We start from the raw sequence: 26,681 nt of genomic DNA on the forward strand, positions 1-26,681 counted from the left end.
TATCACTTTGTCCCAAGTGTGTTTAAAAATATTTTGATGAATATATTTCATAGGAGTAATTTTCTTTGTAATACCTTTTTTTACAAGCTTCATGCTTTTTTTTTTTTCATTTAGACTCATCAGTTGTTAATGTTTTGGGTTTTTTTGTTGTTGTTGCTTCTTTATTTTTTTATTTTATTTTTTTTTACATCTTTATTGGAGTATAATAGCTTTACAATGGTGTGTTAGTTTCTGCTTTATAACAAAGTGAATGTTATACATATACATATGTTCCCATATCTCTTCCCTCTTGCATCTCTCTCCCTCCCACCCTCCCTATCCCACCCCTCCAGGCGGTCACAAGGCACCGAGCTGATCGCCCTGTGCTATGCGGCTGCTTCCCACTAGCTATCTACCTTATGTTTGGTAGCGTATATATGTCCATGCCCCTCTCTCGCTTTGTCACATCTTACCCTTCCCACTCCCCATATCCTCAAGTCCATTCTCTAGTAGGTCTGTGTCTTTATTCCTGTCTTACCCCTAGATTTTCATGACATTTTTTTTTTCTTAGATTCCATATATATGTGTTAGCATACGGTATTTGTCTTTCTCTTTCTGACTTACTTCACTCTTTATGACAGACTCTAGGTCTATCCACCTCATTACAAATAGCTCAATTTCATTTCTTTTTATGGCTGAGTAATATTCCATTGTATATATGTGCCACATCTTCTTTATCCATTCATCCAATGATGGACACCCAGGTTGTTTCCATCTCCTGGCTATTGTAAATAGAGCTGCAATGAACATTTTGGTACATGACTCTTTTGGAATTATGGTTTTCTCAGGGCCTATGCCCAGTAGTGGGATTGTTGGGTCATATGGTAGTTCTATTTGTAGTTTTTTTAAGGAACCTCCATACTGTTCTCCATAGTGGCTGTACCAATTCACATTCCCACCAGCAGTGCAAGAGTGTTCCCTTTTCTCCACACCCTCTCCAACATTTATTGTTTCTAGATTTTTTGATGATGGCCATTCTGACTGGTGTGAGATGATATCTCATCGTAGTTTTGATTTGCATTTCTCTGAGCATTCTTTCATGTGTTTGTTGGCAGTCTGTATATCTTCTTTGGAGAAATGTCTCTTTAGGCCTTCTGCCCATTTTTGGATTGGGTTGTTTGTTTTTTTGTTATTGAGCTGCATGAGCTGCTTATAAATTTTGGAGATTAATCCTTTGTCAGTTGCTTCATTTGCAAATATTTTCTCCCATTCTGAGGGTTGTCTTTTGGTCTTGTTTAAGGTTTCCTTTGCGGTGCAAAAGCTTTTAAGTTTCATTAGGTCCCACTTGTTTATTTTTGTTTTTATTTCCATTTCTCTAGGAGGTGGGTCAAAAAGGATCTTGCTGTGATTTATGTCATAGAGTGTCCTGCCTATGTTTTCCTCTAAGAGTTTGATAGTTTCTGGCCTTACATTTAGGTCTTTAATCCATTTTGAGCTTATTTTTTGTATGGTGTTAGGGAGTGATCTAATCTTCATGCTTTTTTAAATTGTTTTTAATTTCATATTGGAGTATAGTTGATTTACAATGTTGTGTTAGTTTCAGGTGTACAGCAAAGTGATTCAATTATACATATATCTATACTTTTTCAGATTATTTTCCCATATTGGTTATTACAGAGTATTGAGTAGAATTCCATGTGCTATACAGCAGGTCCTTGTTGAAGTAATACCTTTTTTTAAAAAACAACTACCTTTAAAAATATTCTAAGGAGGGGCGGTCTATGGAGAAAGGAGATTGATGGCATAATAAAATGCTAAAAATCCCTGCTTTAGATGGTGACACAGCTGACAATTATTATTTTGAATTAAGCAGGAATATGACCACAGATGCTTTCTATACCTGTAAGCAATAGACCTCAGCAGCTGTACCTGTTTGGGAAAGATTAGAGCCATTCACCCTATGCCCTGCATTCAGTTCTGCATAGCACCACTCTCCAGAAAGTTATAACTAACCTTCCTTGAACAGGAAATAGTATTTTGGTATTCTTTTCTTTTGTTTCATCAGTTTATTTTACTTGTGGTAGCCCCACATAAATTCAACATTTATATGCTTTACTGAAAATGTTTTTGTTTTATTTTTTCCTACCCAGGATTCCTTCACATGTGGCTCCTAACACCACAATTTTCCTTGGTAATGCATCCCTCTCCCACCATCAGTTCTTGTGGGTTCAGTGGGGCCGCTTCCAAATGCCTCTATGATGCTGGGCACCAAGTGGGACCAGTTCCACTTGGCAAGATTGATGGGCATGGGGCCCATCTAGAACTGATGTGAACTCAATTCTGGAATACTAATGGGAAGAGCCCCACTTCCCACTCTGGCTTCTAAGAGAGAAGGATGCAGGCTGAGAGCTTGACATCATCTTCCATCAAGAGGAAAGAAGCTGCCTGTGAATGGAGCCGACAGTAGAAAGCAACTCAGATGCAGGATGGCAAGCCCTTCAGACCTCGAAGGTTTAAAACATGCAGGAAATCAGCTCTACCACTGGACTCTTCAACTAACAGAACCTCTTGGAGGAGGTCATCCAGGGGGTGTTACTGCAGTTTGATCTATGAGCTGGACCCAGGCAATTGGAAGATCCTTCCTGCCTCCTCTGTCCTCCGAATGTACGTTCTGTCCACTGTTCCCACAGTGGGGCTGTTCTGAAGGACTCAGCCTTGAGAGAGCTCTGTGTGGTTGAGACCATCTGGATGGAGCACATGACTGAACCCAGTTAAGGCCTCTCTATAAAATTTTAAGATTCTGGTGGGTGGTTGCGAATATCTAATTGTCTGTTGTTCACCCCAAACAAGTTCCTTGTATGTAAGTTCCTTTGCTTATTAAATCTGATACCTACCTATCCGGAGTGATCTGCCCCTTTGTTCAGACTCTCCTTGCCCTTTGTGTAAGGGACCAGTTTGCAAACCAACAGAGCCACCAAATCTTTCTTGAGCTTAAGCCATTTTTAGTCATCTTATATCAAAAAGAATAACTATCTCAACAAAATTTATAATATAAGCTTAGTGACTCAGTGCCTTTTAAAAGGAAATGATTAATTTTATGACATTATAATTATTGGTTAAATAATAACTAAGCCAGTGGGTACAATATAACTGCCGTTTGTTTATCTCTTGTAATATAAACCTCATATACATATTTAACATTTATAGCAACCATGGATACAGTCAGCCCATTTTACAGAGTAAATATAAATAACTTCTGATTGAAAGTCATTTACATACACCTACAGAGAAAAATAGTGTTATAATTTCAGTTTGTTGGACTCCAGAGTCTGTAATTTTCCATCATGCATTCTGAAAACAAAATACGCTATAACTTATTTTCTAGTGTAAATTAAATATGGACAAATGCAATCAACAACCCTCTCATTGTGTAACTTCGTACACACAAATGCTCCTCCCCCATCTCAAGATAGTTATCCGTGCCTGTCTTTTCCTAATTTCCTGTTATGCAGCATTTTTTTACTTCCTAAGCGTTCATTACAAAAATGTCTCAGGCTATTTTAAAAGTCGAAGCCTCAGGCTGTACCCAGGTGGATGATGTGTTCTAGATTCTGGTGAGGAAGAACACAGTCTAAGTAAGAGGAGATAAATACTGCTTGTCTAGTCCACTAAGGTTGTTATAACAATATACTGCAGACTGGGTAGCTTACAAATAACAGAAATTTATTTCTCACAGTTCCAGAGACTGGAAGTCCAAGATCAAGCTGCGAGCACAGTCACGGTCTCACGAGGACCCTCTTCCTAATTCATGGCTGACAACTTCTCACTGTGTCCTCACAAGGTGGAAGGAGCAAGGGACTTTCTGGAGTTTCTTTTTTTAAAACATTAATCCCACTCATGAGGGTTGTGCCTCGTGATTTAAGTAACCCCCAAATGCTCTACCTAATGCCATCTCCTCTGGGGTTTAGGATTTCAACATATGAATTTGGGGGGACACAGATCTTCAGATCATAGCAATGCCTCTCATTGAAGCTCAGAAAAATCGTGTCAAGTGGCAAATGTCGAGGAGTCATTTCGTACACATTGCCCTGTTTGAAGTGTTAGAGGAACTGTGGCTAGAGCAGCACAAGTTTTAGGCACACTGGGGCACCTGTAAAGAACATTTCTTGTTTGGAAAGATGAAGTACACTGTTTTGATCCTAGTGGAACTTGAATTCCCCATACATTTTCCTGGGCTTTGCTTATGCCTTTTCTCCTTTTTCCTATCCTCAAAGATATAAAATTGCCTGAATTATGCTAATTAATGAAGTAGAAACTGAGCATTCTCAAGTGTCTAGGAAAATTTTGAGTTATAGTTGGGAAGCTTGTACACAGTTTAACATTCTATTTGAATGGGGGAAAAACCCACCTTTTTCCTGATTGCACAGAGAATGTATCACTTCTTAGTATCTGGCTCTTGGGCTTTCCTGGAAGCATAATATCGGAGATCAGTACACTCAGAAGAGAATAATTGAATTTGGACCTATTTAGGAAAGTTCACAGCTCAGGAAAGATTGGTGAGGAAGTGGTGACAGGAAGCCGACTTGAATCAGTGATGTTTTTAGGAAGCAGGAGTACAAGCTGAAACCTTGTTGTGGATAGTTGCTGTTAAGAAGGTGGTTGGAAAAAGATATCTGCTTTTCTTCCAGGTGAACAGCCCCAAGTTGGCTACCATGATAGTTTTCATTTTCTTCGGTAAGTGAATTATGCTTCCGGTTTATCTGAATTCATAACACCAATTCTCAGTGAAACAAATGCTGTCTCCTGTCACTTAACTGTCAAGCTAACAAATGTTTATAATATAAAGTATTAATTGCAAATTTATACTTTAACATAGCTTCTTAATTTTGCAAAAATGTACACTTACTTTTACTCATTTATAGCTCTATAGAAAATGCACAATGTGAGAATTGCATTAACAGCTCAGGTTGTTTCTTTTTTATATATAGAATAATCTTTTTTATATATAGAATAATCCAATCACTTTAAGTAATTGATCAGTAATTGACATCTGTACTAGAGCCTTTTAGAAATGAAACCTTCCAGTACCTATTTACAAGTTATAAGATGACAAATTTTGAATTATTATCTATTTTTTTGGTATTAAATTGAAATTAGATTAATTTAAACCATTCAATTTCCCTGATTTTACGTGTTAATATTTAATAAGAAGGAGGCAGTTAGTAGAGTAACACAACATGACATCAAATGCTTCTTCACATTTCAGTCAATTTTTGTAACCTAGAGATAAAGTGTGAACTTATCTCTCTTGTCTTGGGTAGTGTGAATGCATTGTAAGATGTTAGTAAAAAATAATGTATACTTAAAGGTAGACTCTATGAAGACCTACTTGCTATATGTGTTATTGGAGAAGCTATTTATATTTTCATCAGCATGCAATAGAATCTACAAATTGCATTCAGAAAAAGGGATAGTTATAATTGTAGCTGAATATTAATAATTTACTCATTAAAACAAAGCCAGTGTATTTTCTGCTTACTCTCTGCCAATAGATATTGATGAATAAAGGCACACTTGAGGGCAAGAAAACAAAGAAGCTTATTTCAAATTATGTTGGAAGTCAAAATAAATCTAGTCAAAGAAAATAAAGGCAAGAAAGAAAAAATCATTTATATATTTTCAGGTTTGGGGGGGTTTAAGTAATTCTTATTCAAAATTTTGTTCCTTGCATTTATTGCTAATAATGTTTCCTTATTTCTATCATTTATAATAAGGAGAAATCTAGGAAACTTTAATTTTTGTAGATCAGGCAGCAATATAATGAAACACATAAAATAAATTACAACCTCATTATGGCCCCCATTGAAAAGGTAGTGATGGCCTCTTGTTTTCAACTTTCACTTCTAAATTAACCTAGACACTAGGTTGCATGAATAAGGGAAATCATACCTAACACTCTTAGGGTCAAAATTGTGCTATCTGATAGGTTTAATCAATATTTCCCATAGTGTGTGCTTCAGAATATTTGTTCAACATCATTTAAATAGGCTTTGCAATGCGGGAAAGTTCTGCAGCCAAAGAAATGTGAGACATAGTGAATTTTTAAAACAAAGCATTTAATAGCCTAATGAGTCTTATACATCTTTAAAGGGTGATAAAATGTGCAATATTCTCCATCTTATTTATTTTAAAATAGAACCTGTTTCTCACTTAGCATTTCAAGATGCTCCTTGAAAACTCCTGGCTTAAATACATGGCCAGAAATCATAGTCAGGAATGGATAAAATTCTGGAAAGCTGAAGTTATTTTGATTTTTCTGGGCCAAACCATTGAAGTGGTTTTCCTACTTGATTCAGTATTTCTTCCGAGTGGAAGGCATGGAAAATCACGTAAAACAATCAAGATGATTATTCAACCTAAAATTTTAAATATGAAAGAAAATAAAACACATTTGGGAAAGATAATATGTAGAATTCATTAATGATTATTGCACTGAGATACAAGTGAGGTTTGATGATATACCCAGGAGACCATCACCTATAAAAGCTTCCTGAGAGAAGTATTCACAAGATAATAGTGATCAATGAAAAATGAAACTCTAGTTGCTTATAAATTGACTTTCTGACATGAAATCCCTACTTCAGGATCTTTGGCAAGCTGGATTGAAGTAAGTAACCTTGGGCCAGAATAGAAGTGGCTCTTTCTCTTTCTCTAGGCTTGCTAACCTAGAACAGGAGCTTGGCTAGGTGAGGTTATCCGTGAACACATGAAAACACGGAAAGCTGATATGTCAATTTCCACTCTAGCCCTCAACAAGAAAAATGTGACCAAGTCACACGCATGGGCTTAATCTCCAAATACAGTGACTCAGCCAGTAATACATATGATCCAATCAGTTTTCATGGATTCTCCTTAGGAGAAGAGGTTTGGAAAGAGGTAAGTTTTTTTAAAAGAAGATGTTGTGGCTTTACTTGAAGCCTATAACTCTATGTTGTGACAAGTCGTTCATAATAGCATCATCTTTTTAAAAATTCAAATAAGTTGGCTCTGATTAAGACGTAGCTTGAGGTCTCTTGACTATAGTTAATACACTGTCTCTAGAACTCAATTGTAATTCCCATATTTTTCTATGGATTGATTAAGCAAGTGTCAGTTTGTATGCTTGCAGAATTAGTTTGAATAATTGGTACAATATACTAAATTAACATTGCTACTTCCTTGATATTTTAAAAAACTTGCTGGAATCTTTTCTCTTCTACCCAAAATAACTTGTAAATATCTGGAAGGTGTTATATTTATTGAATATTAAGAGTTATTTATATATAACTCATCCATAAAGAATGATTCAAGTTGGTTAAGTCAACATGCATTAACTGAATATGTATGATCCATCATTATGTTGATGATAGGGATGCGATCATGAATTAATGCCTGCTGAGTAAAACCCCAGAACCCAGTGGTAAAGACAAAAATAAATATACACTTTCATTATGGAGCAATAAATACTATAGTTGGGAAATTCCCAAGATTATAGTGAAACAGATGAGGGGTGTTGAATTCAATTTGAATGTAGGAAAACAGGTATTGAATTCAGGGAAATTTTCCCTTAAAATAGGTAGTTATTGTGTCGAGTCTTAAATGACAAAAAAAGGTTATTCCAGAGTAAAAAGAAAAGGGGTGACATACAGTAAATGCTCAGAGGTACAAGGCAGCATGAAGCATCTGAGAAACTATAAATGCTCGAGGACCTCCAGATTGCACATGATGAAGAATAGGAGAGTCATGCTAAGAGGAACCATCCAAAGGATGAAGCAGAGAAACAGCAGGACTAGAATGATACATGAGGCAGATTAGGGAGTGTAAAGAACCTACCTGAATAAGATAGAACTGGAGGCAGACTGACTAACTGGTGAGTTGGTCAAATATTCAAAATGAGAATCAATGAACTATACAAGAGTGGATATGGGAGAGTAAAACTGAGCACAGAAAAGGAGCCTATCATGAACCCAAGGTTCCCAGTGTGGGTGCCATGGTGAATGGTGAAATTGCTGATGAAGTAGGGTGGTCCAGCAGGGAGTGGTGATGAGCAGGACACTACTGATGATAATATTGTCTGGAAGTGTGTCTGGAACATTTAGGTGGAGAGAACATCATCTGTAACAGGAATACTGGAAAATAACAGGATTGAATTAGATATTTGAGAATCATCAGTCTAGATATTTTAGTTAAAACCATAAATATATGGAATTGTCCACAGAAAGGGTGTAAAATGAGAATAAGAAAAGTCTGAGGACAGAACCTAAGCTTCAAATATACTTTAATAGAAAAGTAAGAGGATCCTGGGAAGAATTCTAACTGTGGTCAGAAAATATTAAACGAATAAGTATCAAGAGAATTAGAAGAGAGGGTTGCCAAAAGAAAAGAGTTTCAAGAACAAAATGACAATGAAATGCCCAATGATAAAAGTAAGCAAGATGAAGTCTTAAAACTATTAAATTTGATGTTATGGAGACGATTGGAGCATTTTTTAAAGTAGTTTCAATGGAGCAATAGAAATAACAATAAATTATACATTGAGAAATGAATAGGCAGTAAGAAAGAAAGAGGGCAAATACAGACTTTTTATTTAAGAATCTTACATAAGAGAAACAGAGATCTGTAGCTAGAGGGGAGGTTAAGATCCATTCCAGATTTGTAATAATTTTATCACATTTCAGTTTTCATAATTCTGGTCTTGATCATTAATCACTTAGTTTTGAGGTAAATAACTGCCATACTGCTGTTGTTTTTGTTGTTCTTTTATTGTTGTTATTCAAGCTGTGGGGCTATGCTTGGTCAATGAGTCCACTTCCCAAACCATTGATTGCACATATTTAAGAGAACTCTGCCTAAGTGATGCAGATGGATGTAAACAAGCCTGGAGAATAATGGAAGGTGCCTGCAATGTGTCAGGTAAAACACGCTCTATACTAACATAAAAAGTTTAAAACACACTCAAATAATTTCTTTTTACAGAGATAAAAATAGAATTTGTTCTTTTCTTTCACTATCCTAGGAACTAAGTTTTTTCTCTAAATACCTTACTTAAACTTGGTATTCAAGTGATTTGCCTACAATTACTTATTAGTGAAATTAGATACAAAAGACTGTTCTTAAATTACTCAAGGGCCCTAATGCATTGACACTGCAGGCAACTTTATGCAGGATTTCAGATTATTATTTTACTTATCTCACTAATGTTACAATTATACACATGCCTCTCAGAAGCATGGCAACAATTTTTCAAATAAAATGTTCTTTTGCTTATATGTTACTATGTCAGGATAACATAGGAAGATAACATTGGTCATAATCAAACACATTATTTATTTGCATATACATAACGTGAGTTTTATATTTTTGCAACCTATACACTATTTTCCATTCCAACTGTGTCAAGAACAAGTTAAAACATATTTTTGCTTTTAACTAGTCCTACATTCCAAACATTTGAGAGGAGGCCCAATGAGTAGAGAATATGAAGATTGGAAAGTCACTGTCATTTGTTTAACAGAAAAAAAAAGTACTGACTATATCAAGTAACTGAATATATATTGAATGAGAGCATTATAGTAAGACTCCATTCACTAAAAATGATAAATGTATTATTTAAGGGGACATTGCCCTAATATTATTATGACATAACTTTTCAAAACACCTTATACTAACATAAAAAGTTTTATCAACTTGTATAATGAATATGATAAAATCGTAAAAACCCAATAAACTTTCTGGCATATTCAGTAAGAGAACTCCAAAGTGAAAAAATAAAAATATATTCTTTCATGACTCACTTTGCTACTCCAACCATTTCATGAAGAATAAATTCTGTACTGCTCACAACCCTTTCCTATCTGCCTGAGCTTCCTCTACCTCCCAAAAATGTAAGGTAGAGTGTGTTGGGTTAAGAGGCAACCACCCATAGTTCTAACAATGTCAACATTCACAATCTCCAACATCAGAGCTCCTGTCCAGCCACAAGATTTCAAGGAATTACATAGGATGTAGACAAGGAGCAAGATTTCCTTTTCTTCCCTGCCCTTGAAAGGAGTACATGCAATGTTCATATGCCAAAGAAAGTTATAGGTCTCTAATCCAACATTCTCATTACAGTTCAGGAAAATAATTTCAATTGCAAGTTTTCTCAAATAACATAATAATATTAAGATGAGAATAAAGGACAATGACAAAAAAAAGTCTGTTATTTGTTTTGATGATGAATCTCCTTGTTATATTTTATAAGGCAATTTAAAATATCACATTCAGCGTGTCATGAATTATAACATATTTATTGATTTCACTATACAAATAGCAAGTCATTTGCAGTGAATGGTAAATTTGCATAATTATACCATACATGAAGTTGAAATAGAAATATTCTCAAATACACAAATGAAATGTACTCAAGTAGTTTTATTCAGAAAACTGAGTAAAAGAAAATTGTTGGGTAGATGAATATGGCCTTTTAAATTAAAGCAGAACATGAAATATTGGTAATTATGAAAGATGCACTATTCAATAATATTAAGTGCTTTCTAAGAGTCAGGACCACATTTTTTCCCATGATAAATTTAGAGCCACTTGCTTGTCTCTTATTATTATCTTGGAATGACATGTAAATAAAATGAGATTAAGACCAAACAGCTAATACAATTGCTAAACTGACAAAATAGCTAAGATTACAGAGCATTCTGGTCACCTCGTGTAAGGGCAGCCTTGATTATTATTAAAGAGAAAAAGTTGGCATTCTAAGTGGGGACAAATCTCCTTTAAAATACAGAAAGTTTTATTCTATTTTAGAAAGTAAATATTGGTGGGGAAAACAGTAGGAATAGTTTTTGCTTGAAAAGTCAATTATATGGACATGCTGTAGCAACCTCAGATAATTTCACTCTAATAATGGATTACTAAAATTAATACGTTAAAAGCTTTGGGTAGGGGGAGGCTCTTTAAAGCTTTAATGTACCTTGGATAGGAGGCCTCAAAAATTATATTCAGATTAATATCTAGAGTGTTACATGTTTGACTGTGAAATCCAGGCAACCCCTGCCAGATGAAGGATTCATCCACCCGTAATTTAAGTATCTGGTCTTTAGCAGAAAGCAATTTCCAATTTAAAAATTGTCTCTGCTCTGATGACCTCTACTGTACCATTAAGAAATTGCTTGGAAAAAAATGCATCAACAAATCAGGTAATACATCGTTATATGAAACATTTACTGTCATTGAAAAGTACAATGTCAAAATGAACCACATCTATGTAATTTGATGAACTCTTGTTTTTTCTGGTTACTTGATTAATTCTTCATGTAATTAGGTTCTGTGAGCTGTAGATCTCAGTAAGTGCATGACATATTTCTGTAATTGCTAACCACAATTTTCAAGTTTCTTTCTATTATAATTCATTAGTATTATAGATTCACTCATTCAATACATATATTTGTGAGGCTCACTATGGCTTTGCACAAGACTTAAATGATAAAAGATAAATAAGATACCATTTCTGTTGGTAAAGAATACAGGGTCTCCTGAGGAAGACCAAAGTATAACCACTTACCCAGACTTATGCTTGCCTTTGGATAGGAGAACTTGATTATTTAATATGCGTTTATTTATTGTCTACTCAAAGTGCCAGCCTGATGGTGAAGTAGTGGTAATCAAGCTTGTTGACATGTGTCCTGAGCTTACAGAAAGATTTTCCAAGAGATACGTGGGATCCAATAGCCCTAATGTAATCAATTTCCATATCCTCAGTGTCCCTATGTATGTTCTCCGAAAAGTGGTCATCTTGGGAATGCACCTGTTTTCACAGAGTTCTCACCGCTTCTTTCAGAATCCTCCTTCCCCCACTTTATAAGAGAAAGGTTTACCTCTCATCCATCTTGAATGGTTTCATTGTCCAACCCCTCCAATAATTACTGGACAGTTTTCTGTTCCATAATTTTGCCTTTACCAGAATTGTATATAAATGGAATTATATAACATGTAGCCTTTTGAGCCAGTGTTCTTTTATTTAAAATAATATATTTGCGATTCATCAAAAAATTGTTCTCTTTTTTGATGAGTAGTATTCCATTGTATGGTTATTCCATAAATTGTTTATCCATTCACCACTGAAAGTCATTTACATTGTTTCCAGATTTTTAGAGATTATAAAGCTGTTATAAATAGTCACATATAAGATTTGTATGAATATAAGTTATTTCTCTTTGGTAAAAAAGTATTGGGTCATATAGTAAAGTGTATGTTTAACTTTATAAGGAGCTTTAATACTGTATTTCAGATATGAAGTCACCATAAATGTATGAAAGTTCCAGTTGCTCCACATTCTCAGAAGCACTCATGTTTTTTTTTTGCCATTCCAAAACATATTTAATGGTATCACACTGTAGTTTTAATTTGCACTTAAATAATAATAATGTTGATCATATTTTCATGTGCTTATGTGTCACCTCTATATATTATTTGGTAAAGTCTCTCTCCAAAAGTATGTAGTTTAGGTTCTATATTTAGGTCTATGATGCATTCTGAGTTAATTTTTTATATGGTGCAAGCTATGGGTCAGATGTATTCTTTTGCCATATGGATATCTAATTGTCCCACCACATTTGCTGAAGATATTTTCAACTTCACTTTTCTCAAAAGATCACTAGGTTGTATATTGCTAGCTCTACTTCCAGATTTTCTTTTCCATACCAATTACCTATATTTCTATACTTTTGCTAATATTCCACAGTCTTATTTATTGTAATTTCATGGGATATCTTGAAATAAAGTAGTGTAATTCCTTTAATTTTTTTCCTTTTAAGTAGTTGATTCAGCTAGTCTCCTTCTTTGTTATCCCATATAAATTTTACAATCAGCTTGTCAATGTCTACAGAAAAATCCTGCTGGTATTTTGATTTGGCTTACCTCAAAACTATAGATCAATTTGGATAGCACTGACATATTTACTATGTGAGTTTTCAAATCCATGAACGTGGTATATCTCTCCATGTATTTAGGACTTCTTTGATTTCTTTTATCAATATTTTGTACTTCTGAATATAACAGTTCTTACATTTTGTTAAGATTTACAGATATGCTTCATTTTTTTGATGCTGTTGTAAAGGGCACTTTATTTTACATTTTAATTTTCAATTGATCATAGCTAGTATACAGAAATACAATTGACATTTTATATGGACATTTTATAGTTCTAGGGGTTTTTGTTTGTTTTGTTTTTTGTAGAATCTATAGGATTTTCTACATAGATAGCCTTGTTATCTACGAATAGGGAATAAAGAGAGTTTTATTTTTCACTTTCCAATCTGTAAACCTTTATTTCTTATTCTTGCTCTATTGTTCTGAGTAGAACTTCCAGTATAATATTAAATAGGATTGTTTGGTGTGGCCATTTTTTGCCTTTTTACCTATCTTAGGAGGGATGCGTTCGGCTTTGCACAATAAAGAATGGCTTTTGCAGTAGGCTCTTTGCAGGTTCCCTTTATCAGGCTGAGGAAATTCCTTTCTATTTCTAGTTTGCTTAGATAATTTTTATCACGAATGGATAAGTAGATGTTAAATTTTGCAAATGCTTTTTCTGCCTCTATTGAAATGATCATATGTTTACTTCTTTAGTGGTATTTGGTAAATTTTATTGTTGATTTTTGAATGTTGGATACAGCCCTTCATTCTGAGGCTACATCCTGCTCAGTCATGATGTATTATTGTATTATTCTTTTTATATATTGTTGGATTAAATTTTCTAATATTTTGTTGAGGGTCTTAAATCTATGTTCATGATGCATATTGGCATGTTATTCTCTCTTCTTAGAAAGTATTTGTCTGATTTTGTTGTCTGGGTAATACTGTCTTCAAAATGAGTTAGGAAGTATTTTCTTCTCCTCTAAATTCTAGAATAATATAAAAAGAATTGGCGTTATTTTTTCCTTAAGTGTTTAATTCAATTTACCAATGAAGATATCTGTGCTGTTCTTCACTGGAAGGTTTTTAAATGTTCAGTGTGTTTGTTTCAAGGCTGTTCTATTTCTTCTTTTGTAGTTTGTCTTTCAATGAATTTGAAAGACATTTGTTGGATTTATGTTGAATTTTTACTTTTAGAGTTTCCATTTTACCCTTTCTTTTAGTTTCTATCACTCTGCTAAGTTGTTCCTAATATTCCCAAGTTGTCCTTTAAAAGTCTGACGAAGTTCAGGTGATGTCCTCAGTTTTGTTCAAGTACTGGATATTTGTGCCCTTCTTTCTCTCTCTTTCTGTGTCTCTGTATTTATCTCTCTGTCTCTGTCTTTTTTCTTTCAGTCTTTCTCTCTCAATTTTGCTCGACATTATTTCTTTTGCATTTGATTTGACTTGAAATTGATCCTCACGTTTTAGTTTCTTAAGATGAAATCTTATCAGCGATGTAAGCATCTCATTACATGAATTTCCTTCCAAGTGCTATTTTAGTCACATCTACTAATTTTAATATCTTGTGTTTTCATTTTTATTTATTTCAAAATATTTTCTTATTTCCCTTCTATTTTTTTTTTTTTTTTGCTGTACGCGGGTCTCTCACTGTTGTGGCCTCTTCCGTTGCAGAACACAGGCTCCGGACGCACAGGCTCAAAGGCCATGGCTCACGGGCCCAGCCGCTCCGTGGCATGTGGGATCTTCCCAGACCGGGGCACGAACCCATGTCCCCTGCATCGGCAGGCAGACTCTCAACCACAGTGCCACCAGGGAAGCCCCTGACTTTCTTTCTGATTCAAAGTTTATTCAGAATACTATTGTTTAATTTCCAAATATTTGAGGATTTCTTAGATATCTTTGTTAATCATCTAATTCCAATAACATTAGAGAACATATTTTGTATCGTCTCAATTCTTAATGAAAATGATAACTGCTAAATATCACCTATACAATGTGATACACGTGAGGTGATACACGTGAGATTATACACACACAATTACACACTTAAAGTTATACAAGAAGAAATAATGGAGACTTAGAAGACTTCATAGAAGAAATAACAGACTTGGGCTTTTTAGGGTGAACTGAACTCAATAGGGAGATGAAATAAAATGGATGTTCTAGACAGAGGAAGTAGAATGAAGCAGAAGACATTGGAGAGCAACACGTTCTTGGTAAAGCTGGACTATAGAACAGAGGAGTCTTAGGAGATACTGGAAAGAAACCAGATGTTAATAAGAAGGAGGAACTTATTAAACTTACATATCTTTCTAAGGAGATTAGACTTCAAACTGTTGTTTTGAGGAACTACTAATGCATTTTAAACAGAAGACTACAGAATCAGTATTTTGAAGGATATCGTTTGTTGGCAGTGGTGTAAAGGAGGGAATGGAGGCAGGGAAGGATGCAGGCCAGGGATATCAGTTAAAAAGCCATCAAAAGAGTTTGGGAGAGAGATGACTCATGCCTAAACTACCACACTGGTGCTGAGGACTGTAAGGATAAGAGATATTTAAGAAATATTTATAAATTACAATCAATAGTAATTGGTTTCCGTTGGATATGAGGAGTATGGAATGTTGTTAAATGTGTGGTAGAAGCTTCTGGCTTGGGACAAGGGTATTGCTGTACACGGAGACAGGACTGGGGACAGAAGTGGTGAGTTATATTTGGAGAGTTTGCATTGGGAGGGCACACTATGGCACATTCATGTTAGAAATGTTAATATTTTGTTTTACATTTCACATGATGAGTATATAGTTTAAAAAAAGCAATGATGGAGTGGACCTCATCTGGCTGGCATTTGGAAACATGGGTCTCACACTGAGGAGAGTATCCTAAAATGGACATATAGATTTGGGAGTCAATGGTTTGTAAGAAACAGGTACAAGAATGCAGGAGGATAAGACTGGCCAGGAAAAGATATGACGTGAGAATATAAGTATTTTGATAACAACGTTTTCAATCTAGTTGATGAAACCACAAGGAAGTTTTTAAAGACAGGGAAAGCAAAAACTGCAGGAAGAATTTTGAAGCCAGTGAACGAGAGAAAGACACAGAGGAAATAATCGACAATTATAAATGCAGAGAAGTCAAATAGGATAGAGACTAAAATGACATTAATTAGCTAATGAGTAGGTCTTTACTAGTTTTAGGTTGAAGTAGGCTGAAACAAAAGTGTATAGAAATACTAAAAATATTTATTGACTTTTGTTTCAAGATAGTAGGGCTAGTTCATTTATATCTCAATGGCCATTTCTATCAGACCAAGATGCTGGCAAAATATAGTTACCAGCCACAGGTACATACAAATTTAGAGCAGTTAAACTGAAATCAGTTCACATTTAAACCATTTTTTTCCATAATAAATACTTGTTAAATGCTATTCTGTTGTAATGTTGATAAGCCAGGAATATAGAAACCCTGTACAGAGGACCTGAATGATCTCACAAATGCACTTCATGATGGACCTGGCCTGATCATGGTGTTTACCCAGAGCATCAGCTGCTTGCTTATAATCTAGCTCAGAGTGGAAAAGGAAATGATAATTGAAATCTTATTATTTCATCCTATTCCAACTGTAGCATCCTCCACCAGCTCTTTGGTCATCACTCCAACAAGATACAATGCCTCTCTCCCTCTCTCTCTCTCTCTCTCTCTCTCTCCCTTGCATTCCCAAAACATTTCTCAACATATAACAGACGTGCACTTTTCTATTCTTTATTATAGATTGTAAACTTCTTGAGCAAATCAGCTTTGACATTTCTTCCTTTTTTTTCTTAATATGATAAATTTTCAACATACTGCCTGACACCTAGTAACTGATCAATAAATATATCATTTATTTTTAATCTTAAACACATTTTGAGCATCTAAATTATATACTCATTCATAAGATATTTATTATTCAGTTAATATGTGTAGATATCATATAAATGCTGGAGGATGGAAATAAAGATAGGTTAAGACAGTCCCTGCTCTTGGTTAGCTAAAAACATAGCAGAGTAAAACTGACATTTAGCCAGATTATTTCATTTAGCTTCGATTATTAAATATAAATATATATATAAATACTCATACATATATATGTACTGTAAAAGAGATTGACATTTAGACAGATTTACAGATTATTTGAAAATATATAATTACCAATATAATAGAACTAATTATATGAGGATGGCATTAATTCACATACATCCCATCCACACAAGCCTTGCATATGCTGGCCAAAAGGGGTAGGAGAGATGTTCTCTGTTCCAGTAGAGAAGCCTGATTTAAATAATTATAGCAATCCATGTGAGCTGTTGTTTGATAAATGTGCAAACCTTTATCACAGTGTGTGTCTCCAAACCCATGCAGTACAGAGGCTATACTCTGAACAGTGCTTCTAAGAATGCCCTGGCAGTTTTTAAGTAAACATTTTCATATCATGAAATAGATTATACTATCTTTATCTTGCATGAGGCATTTGTAAAAACTAAGGTATAAGAAAGTTCATTTAATAAACAAAAGAGAACAACCCTTTTTTTTTTTTTAAGAGAAGAATACCCCAGGGGAAAAAGTTACTTTGGGAAGAATGGTAGGGTCAAGGAAGTTTTCATTGTGGAGATCCACATGAAGGACCTCAGAGGAAGATGAGACATTTTAGAATTAGACAGTATACTTCTGAAAGCTTAGGTTAAGCAAGTAAGGATTCTTATATTGAGGTTGTTTTCCTTATCTTTTTTCTATAAAGTTTATATAATTATGTGCTTATTGGAACTCTCTAGTAGAACATGCATTCTCTATGAGGATATAACCCCCAAGGGGTGAAAATTGGTTCTTAGGGATGAGCAAAAAACCTCTCACTTATATATAAAGCATAGATATACATACAGTCCCTAAACAGATGCACGATATATCCGTGGAATTAAAATTTCACGAGGGGGTAAGGGAATTAGGAAAAAACTGTCTAAAAATGCTTCTTAAAGGGGAAATAATGAAAAACTGTGGAGAAACACTTTAGTATAGGTAAATTTCTAGGATAAAATGGAAATTCACAAAATTTTATAGAAGATAAATAATGGATTATAAGTATTTTAAGTTACACATGATTTCTACCAATCATTATCAAAATGTAATGAAAAGACGAAATAAATGAGGATAAAATATTAAATGAAATTGAGTATTATCATTATGTTTAGTTACATAAACTATAAATAATCAATACTTTTCTTTCAATTTTTTTAAGAAAATCAAGATCATTTGTAATGGCTCTCTTGCAATATATTTTTTCAATGGCTTTTGAAAGACAATAGATATTGGTATATTTATAAAAGATATGTCTATACACTTTTTAGAAAACATTAAAAGGTCATAATATTTAATTTTTAGTCATTTTTTATTTATAGAAGAATCAGCACTGTCCTCATATTTGGCTGCACAATCCAACATCACACAATGGCTCCATCAGAAAGATACGTCATTAATGACTGACAAAAAGAGCTACTGCGTCGTGGCAGCACGTATCTGCCAGGAATCTGAACATTGTGCTCTTTTGTATGAAAATTTTAAGAAAGCCTGTGGGAGGGAATCAGAGCAATGCAAAACCCTTGATGGAAGCTACCTGTGTGCAGCATTAAGAGAAAGTCTGAAAGAAACAATCTTGTGGAATTGTCAATGCAATGACCCTTCAGAAGCAAAATGCATTGAAATTTGGAAAAGCTTGTTTGAGGACATTTGTATACAGGATGCTCAGATGAATCCAGTTCCAGCCTTCAGTAAAGACAATGAAGATGAATTCAACCTAGACATTGTTTCAGGTCAGTATTCAAGGGAGGAATTTGGGAACCTTAAGTATAATCACAAATATGAGTTGACTAAAGACTTTGCTCTGCCATTTCTGCCTGTGTTTCTCTTAGACAATGAAAATTTAAAAACGTAATACTATGACTATGTCTAAAAGGGATTATGAAGAAAGACATAAATGCTAAAAGGTTTTAGAATAATGTGGATTTTATTCATTCATTGAACAAATACTTATGAGACATTGATAATGTGCTAAGTCTTAAGTCTGGTGCAGCAGGATCAAAACAACGACAACAAAACTGTCCTTCATTTAAGAAGCTTCCTATTTTTTAGGGGATTTAAAAAATTAAAGAAATAGATAATGTAGTAAGGTATGATGATTTATTTACTTAATAGATATTTCTTTGAGTGCCTACCATGTACTAGGCCATGTTCTAAGACCTGAGGAAAAAGCAGTAAGAAAAGCGAACAAAAATCACAAAAAATATTGCTCTCTAGGGCTTTACATTCTCAGTTGAGGAGTGTCTTGGTGAGTTTCCCTGGAAACAGACTCTGAGACAGAGGTTTGCATACAGAGTAGTACTGGACTGAGGGCTCAGGAACAAAATCTAGAAGTGAGAAAAACAGGATTAGGTGGAGGAAGAAATTGAAAGGCAAGACAATGACCACAACAAACAGTTGATTCCACAAGATGTTTGGCTCTGTAATGGCCTTTTAGAGATGTCGCCCATTGAGACACGGGAGCTGCTCCTTTGAGCCCCTCTCATGGACTAGCCCTTAGATAGGAGCTGTCCCCTAGAAAAGTCTGCCCCCTTCGATGTGGCAACTCCCTTTGGATGAGGCAATGCTGGAAAAGGACCAGCAGATGGGGAAATGAATACTGGGATCACCAAAAGGGGGGTCTTAGTAGTAGGCTGTAACATCCATTAAGAAGAAATTAATAGGATAAAAGATTTGAAGATGTATATTTTAAACAATATGAGTGCTACCAAAGGGGAAACATGGGAGGTGGGGAGCAATAAATTAGGATCTTGGGATTAACATACACACAGTACTATATATAAAATAGATAACCAACAAGGACCTATTGTATAGCACCTGGAATTCTACTCAATATTCTGTAATGGCCTATATGGGAAAAGAACCTGGAAAAGAATGAGTATATGTATATGTATAACTGAGTCACTTTGCTGTGCAGCAGAAACTAACACAACATTTTAAATCAACTATACTCCAATAGAATTTAAAAAAATAAAATTAAAAAAAAAACAGTATGAGTGCTAAGCAGAAAAATAATACAGGTAGGGGAAAAAAGAAGTCTGAGTTGTTGGTTTGTAATTTTAATAGGATGGCCAGAAAGTTGATCTGAAGAAATTAATGTTTGAGTAAAGATGGAAAGAGGCAAGGGAATGAGTCATGTGGGTATTTAGGGAAAGAACACTTCAGGCAGCAGAAACACAAGCTCAAGGTGAGCTGGGGATAGTCTGGAAGGTTGAGGAAAAGCAAAGAAGACACTAGAGGTAGAGTCGAGAGGGCAGGGGGAGAGATGCAGGAGATGAGGTCAGAAATAAAACAGGGGCAGGATCATGAAAGGCTTTGTAGGTCATTTCAAAACTTTTGGCTCATATTCTGAGTGTTACAGGAAACCACTGAAGGATTTGAGCCAAGGAAGTGTCATGGTCTGATCTACATCTTTAACAGGATAATTCTGTTTTTTGTGTTGACAACTAACTGAAGAGAAATAAGGCCCAAGTAGAAAGACCAGTTAGGAAACTTTTGTAATGATGGGTGATGGACCAGTGTGGACAGCTGTCAGATTCTCGATATGTTTTGGTGTGAATGGATCATATGGGGATGCAAGGGGAAAAAAGGAATCAACATTGACTCCAAGGTTTTTTGTCCTGAGTAGTTAGAAGGATGTGGTTGCCATTATTTTCATTGACTAACATGGGAACAACTACAGAAGATGAGGCTTTGGTGTGGACAGAGGAGAGGTCAGGAGTCAGTTTGGGACATGGTAAGTGAGAAATATTTGTTAGATATCCAAGTGAAGAAATCAAGTAGACAGTTCTAGGTATGGAATTGATATCTAAATTCATTGCATGACACATAGAAGTGAGATCTGTACTGTAGGTATAAAGTGGGGGTCATTCACTGATGGATCGCAAATGAGACCATGTCACTAAATGAGGTCAACAGAGAAATGCATGGTGTCTTGGACGAGAGTGGTAGCAGGGTGAAAAGATATCAGAGTCTGCATATATTTTGATATTAATGGATCAAGAAGCGGGAACAGTGTACGTTTTGTAATGTGTATGATCTTATAACGCAGATGGAGGTCTGGTGGGTGCATGTTTCTCTGTGTTCCCGTGACATACTGCCCTTTAGCTCCTTTTCAGCAATTAAGCTACTGTTTAAAATATTCTCCGGAAAATGTGTATATACCTATGTATGCACCATATATTAGGATTTAATGTGGATTAGGATTTAATGTGGATTAGGATTTAATGTGAATTAGGATTTAATGTGCAGAGAATTTATTATAATGTATTACTCATATTATATAAAATAGCATGGGTCCATAATAGAATTTGTTTCCCCATGGTAAAAGAATTGTTTTTTTGTTTTTGTAATAATTAGTCATATTGTGAGTGTATTAGTCTGCTTAGGCTGCCCTAGTTAAATACCAGAGGTTGGGTGACTTGAACAACAAAAATTAATTTTCTCATCATTCTGGAGGATGGAAGTTCCAGATCAAAGTCCAGCAGTGTGATTTTCTGGTGAGAGCTGTCTTCCTGGCTTCTAGATTTCCTGGCTCCTTGCCATGTACTCACAGGACATTTCCATGGGGTGTGTGTATGTGAAGAGGAAAGAGTGAAGAAACACACTAAGGTCTCTTCTTAAGAGGACACAAATCCTACCAGATCAGGGCCCCACTCTTAGGACCTCATTTAATCTTAATTACTTCCCTAGAGACACCATCTCCCAATACAGCCACACCAGGAGTTAGGGCTTCAACATATAAATTTTGGAAGGAGACAAAATTTAGTTCATAACAGTAAGTGAACTCAGTTTCTTGAATATGTTTTAGTCAGTGGCACAGCCATACCCAACAGTTCCAAAGCAGAGCTATTAACCTATCATAGAAGATCTAACCTAGACTTTTGTATGTTACAAAAGCTGTAGAACTCTCTGAAATTTGCTTATTGGGATTTCATTCAATATGGAATAGTAGCACAGAAGAAGGAACATCCCAGAAACACAGGAGAGTGTGTTTCAGAAGAGACAGTGATTCTTGAGCTGAGAATTAACCAGTAGAAAAATGAAAAACCATGTACAATGAGAACAGATGGAACAAGGAGTCTGGAAAGGCTGTGACACACCGGGAGGTAAAAAGAATTTTCTTATGATTGTACCATCATATATGTGCAGTAGATGGGCAGGCAGGGAGTTTGGACAGACAGCTCAAGTCAGGACAAATTGAAACATGAAGAGACACTTATGCCATAACAGAAGTCAGTATCTTAATAGCCAATGGCAAAAATTGAATTTTTGTTTTAAAATGTAATAATTCTATTCTATCACTTTATGCATATGTCTACTAGTGCTCCATCTATTTTATTTTGATTTTGTTTGTGTGTCTCTATTTCCTAATAGGTTTGACAATAGGGACTGCCGATTTGTCTTCAGTATGGCACCTGGTATATAGTAGGGACTCAACCAATGCTTCTTTTCTTTTTTTATAAAGTTGATCTTTGAAAGAAAGAACAATTAAATGAGATTTTTAAACGTCATTATTTTAATTGAAGTATAGCCAATCTCTGCTGTACAGCAAAGTGATTCAGTTACACACATATATACATTCTTTTTTAAAAATATTCTTTCCCAATATGGTTTATCACAGGATACTGAATATAGTTCCCTGTGCTATACAGTAGGAACTTGTTGCTTATCCATTCTAAATGTAACAGTTTGCATCTACCAACCACAAACTCCCGCTCCATCCCTCTCCCTCCCCTCTGGTGATCTAGTGGTTAGGATTCAGCTCTCTCAACCAATGCTTCTCAAATGAAATGTTTTAGCATTAGATGGTCACCAAGTTCACTTCCATCAATGAGAGTCTTCAATTCTGTACTTACAATTCCTAAAAACTCTGGGAGGCTAAGATAGAGGTGGAAATAGTCTTTAATTTGCTTTTCAATCTAATTAAGACTTTACTGGGAAGAGTTTTTTGGTTCAGACAATATTCCTTCTGTTCTTTCTCTCCAGACAGACTCTTTGTTTACTTCTGAGCACATGGCCTAGTCATTAGCATTTGTTTAAATCTTCCAGTAACTGGATACTCAGAGCAGGGCTGTTTAACTGACTTGAATGATATTTCAGGGGTTTATTTTTCTTCATCTGTACCTCACTAATTTTGTGTATCAAGGGTTAAATAAGGGTTACATGAGCTTATATGTACTTTTGCTTGATTATTCACTCATAAAGGTAGTCCACATTCTCCTATTAAATTTAGAACATTGTTCACTAACAAAATAGTCTCTTTGTTTTCCTTCTAGATAACATGAAAGAGGACAATAAATTCAAGTGGAATCTAACTACTCTTTCCTATCATGGTAATGTTTATAAATTGTTATTTTGATCTGCATTGTAAATACTGGACAATATAATTTAAAATGTAGTTACTAGGTTTCTTAAAGATATGTCATTACAAAATAAATTGTGTGGATATTTTTATCATTCTAATACTATGAAGTGCAACAAAATCAAATCAACTATACTCCAGTAAAATTTTAAATAAATAAATATAATTTAAAAAAAACAAAAAAAAGGCAACAAAATCATTGCATTTCTTCCACTCATGTGACATCTGTTTTGCCTATCCATCGTTTATTCATAGTTACGCTGAAGAATACTTTACAGTTAAAACCAAAGACTAGGTCTTAATTAAATTTCATAGATATTTTGATCACGTAAATTAAATTGAGGTCTTTTTGTGTATATGGATGTGTTGAGGGCGGGGCATTCACACATACCTGTGTTTTCCAGAATGTGAACATTTTTGTATGTTGGAATAGCTACAGCCTTTAGTCAAGATTTCCCCCACAAAAAAAAAGTGCAACAGAACAAGAACATTTTGATTCGGGCCACTGAACGCACCATTAGCTATATAGCTGAAATGCAATTTCTGAAGATTTACTGTTTACATTTGAGAAACCTGGGCTCAAGACTTTTTTTCTGCAGCTCAGTTTTGGCCCTACACACTTCCCATCACTTCTGGATCACAACACGTAGCCAGTGTAGATGAAAGACGATGCAAATAGTCCACTATTCAGGTCCCAGTAAGTTCATACTAACTCTAAGGGGGAAAAAAAGGAATGTTTGCCAAAAATAACACATGGGTACATCATTGTATTTTGCTCATGGACTTCTCACAGTGTTTTGCAGATTCTGCATGTACAGCTTTTTGTTTACTTTTCCACGACCTGGGCATATCATTGCTTTTAGGAATCAGAGGGATCAGGTCCTGTTTGGAAGTGGCGGAGGAGTGTGTGGCGGATGTGCTCTGTAACACACAGTTGGCCCTTTACCTGAAAGCTTGCTCAGCAAATGGAAACCTGTGTGATGTGAAACACTGCCAAGCAGCCATCCAGTTCTTCTACCAAAATATGCCTTTTAACACTGCCCAGATGTTGGCTTTTTGTGACTGTGCTCCTTCTGATGTACCTTGTCAGCAGTCCAGAGAAGCTCTTCACAGCAAGCCATGTGCAGTGAACAGAGTTCCAGCCCCAACTTGCCTCGATATAATTCACAGCTGCCAAAATGATGAATTATGCAGGTGAGTAAAAACACACATACCTTACTTTCTGATTTTGGCACCTTATTTGTTACAGTCTAGTCCCAACACTTGATCTCATTACATTAGCTGGAGTTCCCACCATCATTCAACATGATGTAAATAAAGCCAGACAATTCATAGTTTTGAATCCATAGTACATGTGTAGTATCCTTTTTGAAATTCAAATGCAGAATATGTTTTTGGAATAAAAGAAATTCAGTTTGTCAGGATTGGGTAGTCATGAAATAGCATTATTAAAATTTCATATTCAAGTGAGACTCATGAATTGCTTAATAGACCTGTCTTGTATGTCAATTTTATTATTGTTTTTTTGGGGTGTGATTATATAAGGCTGTTAAATGTCATAGAATTTTGACGAGGTGACTCTTTAAACTTCAAAATAAATATTTTGTGTCTTAGGCTGGAGATGAGGAAAGAGCTAGAGTTTGGATTTCCCCAACACACGTGTGCCATGGTGTCAGGAATGCACCCTTTTTCTCTTCCCAACCTCTCACCCTTAATTCTCTAGGCGATGATGTTAGTCATGTATTTGTTTATTCAAAAAATAATAACCAGGGGCTTCCCTGGTGGCGCAGTGGTTGAGAGTCCGCCTGCCGATGCAGGGGACATGGGTTCGTGCCCCGGTCCAGGAAGATCCCACATGCCGCAGAGCAGCTGGGCCCGTGAGCCATGGCCACTGGGCCTGCGCATCGGGAGCCTGTGCTCCGCAACGGGAGGGGCCACAACGGTGAGAGGCCCGCATATTGCAAAAAAAAAAAAAAAAATTACCAGGCACTTACTGCTATTTTAGGCATCAGGGTACAAGATACAAAAATTCCTGCCCTGTGGAGCACACACACACACACACACACACACACACACACACACACACGTGCAATAAGGGGAAATGTGAATGGGCAGAAAGAGTGAAAGAATTGCAATACAAATGGGGTGGCCCCAGTAGAGACATTTTATCAGAGTCGAATAAGTGAGAAAATGAGCTTGTCTCAGTAAATATCGGAAAGAAGAGATACCAAAAAAAGGACGAGCCAGTGCTGAGGAAGAAATGTGTGTGGCATGATCTCAGGCAAGGAGGGTAGAGTGCACAAGGGGAAGAGGAATAGAGAATGGATTTACTCAGAGAAATGAGAGCGGTACTGGGAGATTTTGAGCAGAGGTGTGAATGTTAAAATATCCACTCTGGCTGCTAGTTGAGACTAGACTTTACCTTTGCAGGTAACTCCTCCTGGAAACCATAAATTGAAACCAACAACTTGGTTTTCTCTACTCCTCACTGTGGTCTTCGTTAACACATTTCCTTATATATTCAAGGTGAATTGATCTTTTGTGTGGTAAGAAAGCCACAGTTAAGTGAGCCTCTTTGGACATGAGTCAGAAGATGGAGGAAAGAAAGAGGATACTGAATAAACTTGATGAATCAAAACTACCTGTAACATTGATATTATCACATTAAAGGAGCTTTATTTAACAACTAGCATTAATTGGGATGAAGCTTCTGCTTCTTCTTGGGATAATTATCCCAAGAAATTCATATTAATTTCTTTGCCCAGTACCTTCTATTAGGGACTATTTTATTTAATTGTATTTAAATGAATAAAACTCCATATATAGCAAATTCCTTTAAAGGTCAAAATAAACATTTAGTGTGGAGAAGTGGCTAGGTGTGATAGCTCAGGGCAAGATTTGTCACATTTGTCACCTTGCTTGAACCACTGGCAAATGAGATTTAATGACATCACCTCCTGAACGGGCTGATTCTTGGTGAACTGCTTTCCTTCCGCCTTTTAACTATCCTCACACCTTTACTGTCAGGCATTCCAACTTGCAAAGTAGCTGCAGATCTTGTAAACATTTGTCAAAAAAAGAGAACTGCTTCCCTATAGCACACATTCTGTAAGATAAAGGGTAAAGATCTCAGCAGAGTGCTAAACCATTTACTATTTTTTTTTTGCTTCAACTTATATAGAATGTCAAAGTTCTTAAGAAAGTTTTATTTGCGGATCTTTTCCTGCAAATGTTTATCAGTTATTTTAAGTTTTACTAATTATTTCTCTTGAATGAATAA

The 26,681-nt window shown here is 35.5% G+C and overlaps 1 protein-coding gene across 1 annotated transcript in view; it reads left to right on the top strand.

Annotated features, from left to right (window-relative positions):
• The first annotated feature begins 6,819 nt into the window (after positions 1-6,819).
• The window catches only part of GFRAL (GDNF family receptor alpha like), a 54,846-nt gene continuing 34,984 nt past the window's right edge, over positions 6,820-26,681 (top strand). Inside the window, 6 exon segments of the mRNA XM_089919872.1 lie at positions 6,820-6,915; positions 8,766-8,931; positions 11,058-11,210; positions 18,360-18,770; positions 23,316-23,372; positions 24,265-24,595. Of these exon segments, the coding sequence (XP_089775998.1) occupies positions 6,820-6,915; positions 8,766-8,931; positions 11,058-11,210; positions 18,360-18,770; positions 23,316-23,372; positions 24,265-24,595 (1,214 nt within the window).

This window comes from Delphinapterus leucas, chromosome 10, assembly GCF_059928025.1.
Source record: "Delphinapterus leucas isolate spDelLeu-1000000601 "Yukka" chromosome 10, BTC_Dleu_Yukka2, whole genome shotgun sequence".
Classification (NCBI taxonomy): Eukaryota; Metazoa; Chordata; class Mammalia; order Artiodactyla; family Monodontidae; genus Delphinapterus; species Delphinapterus leucas.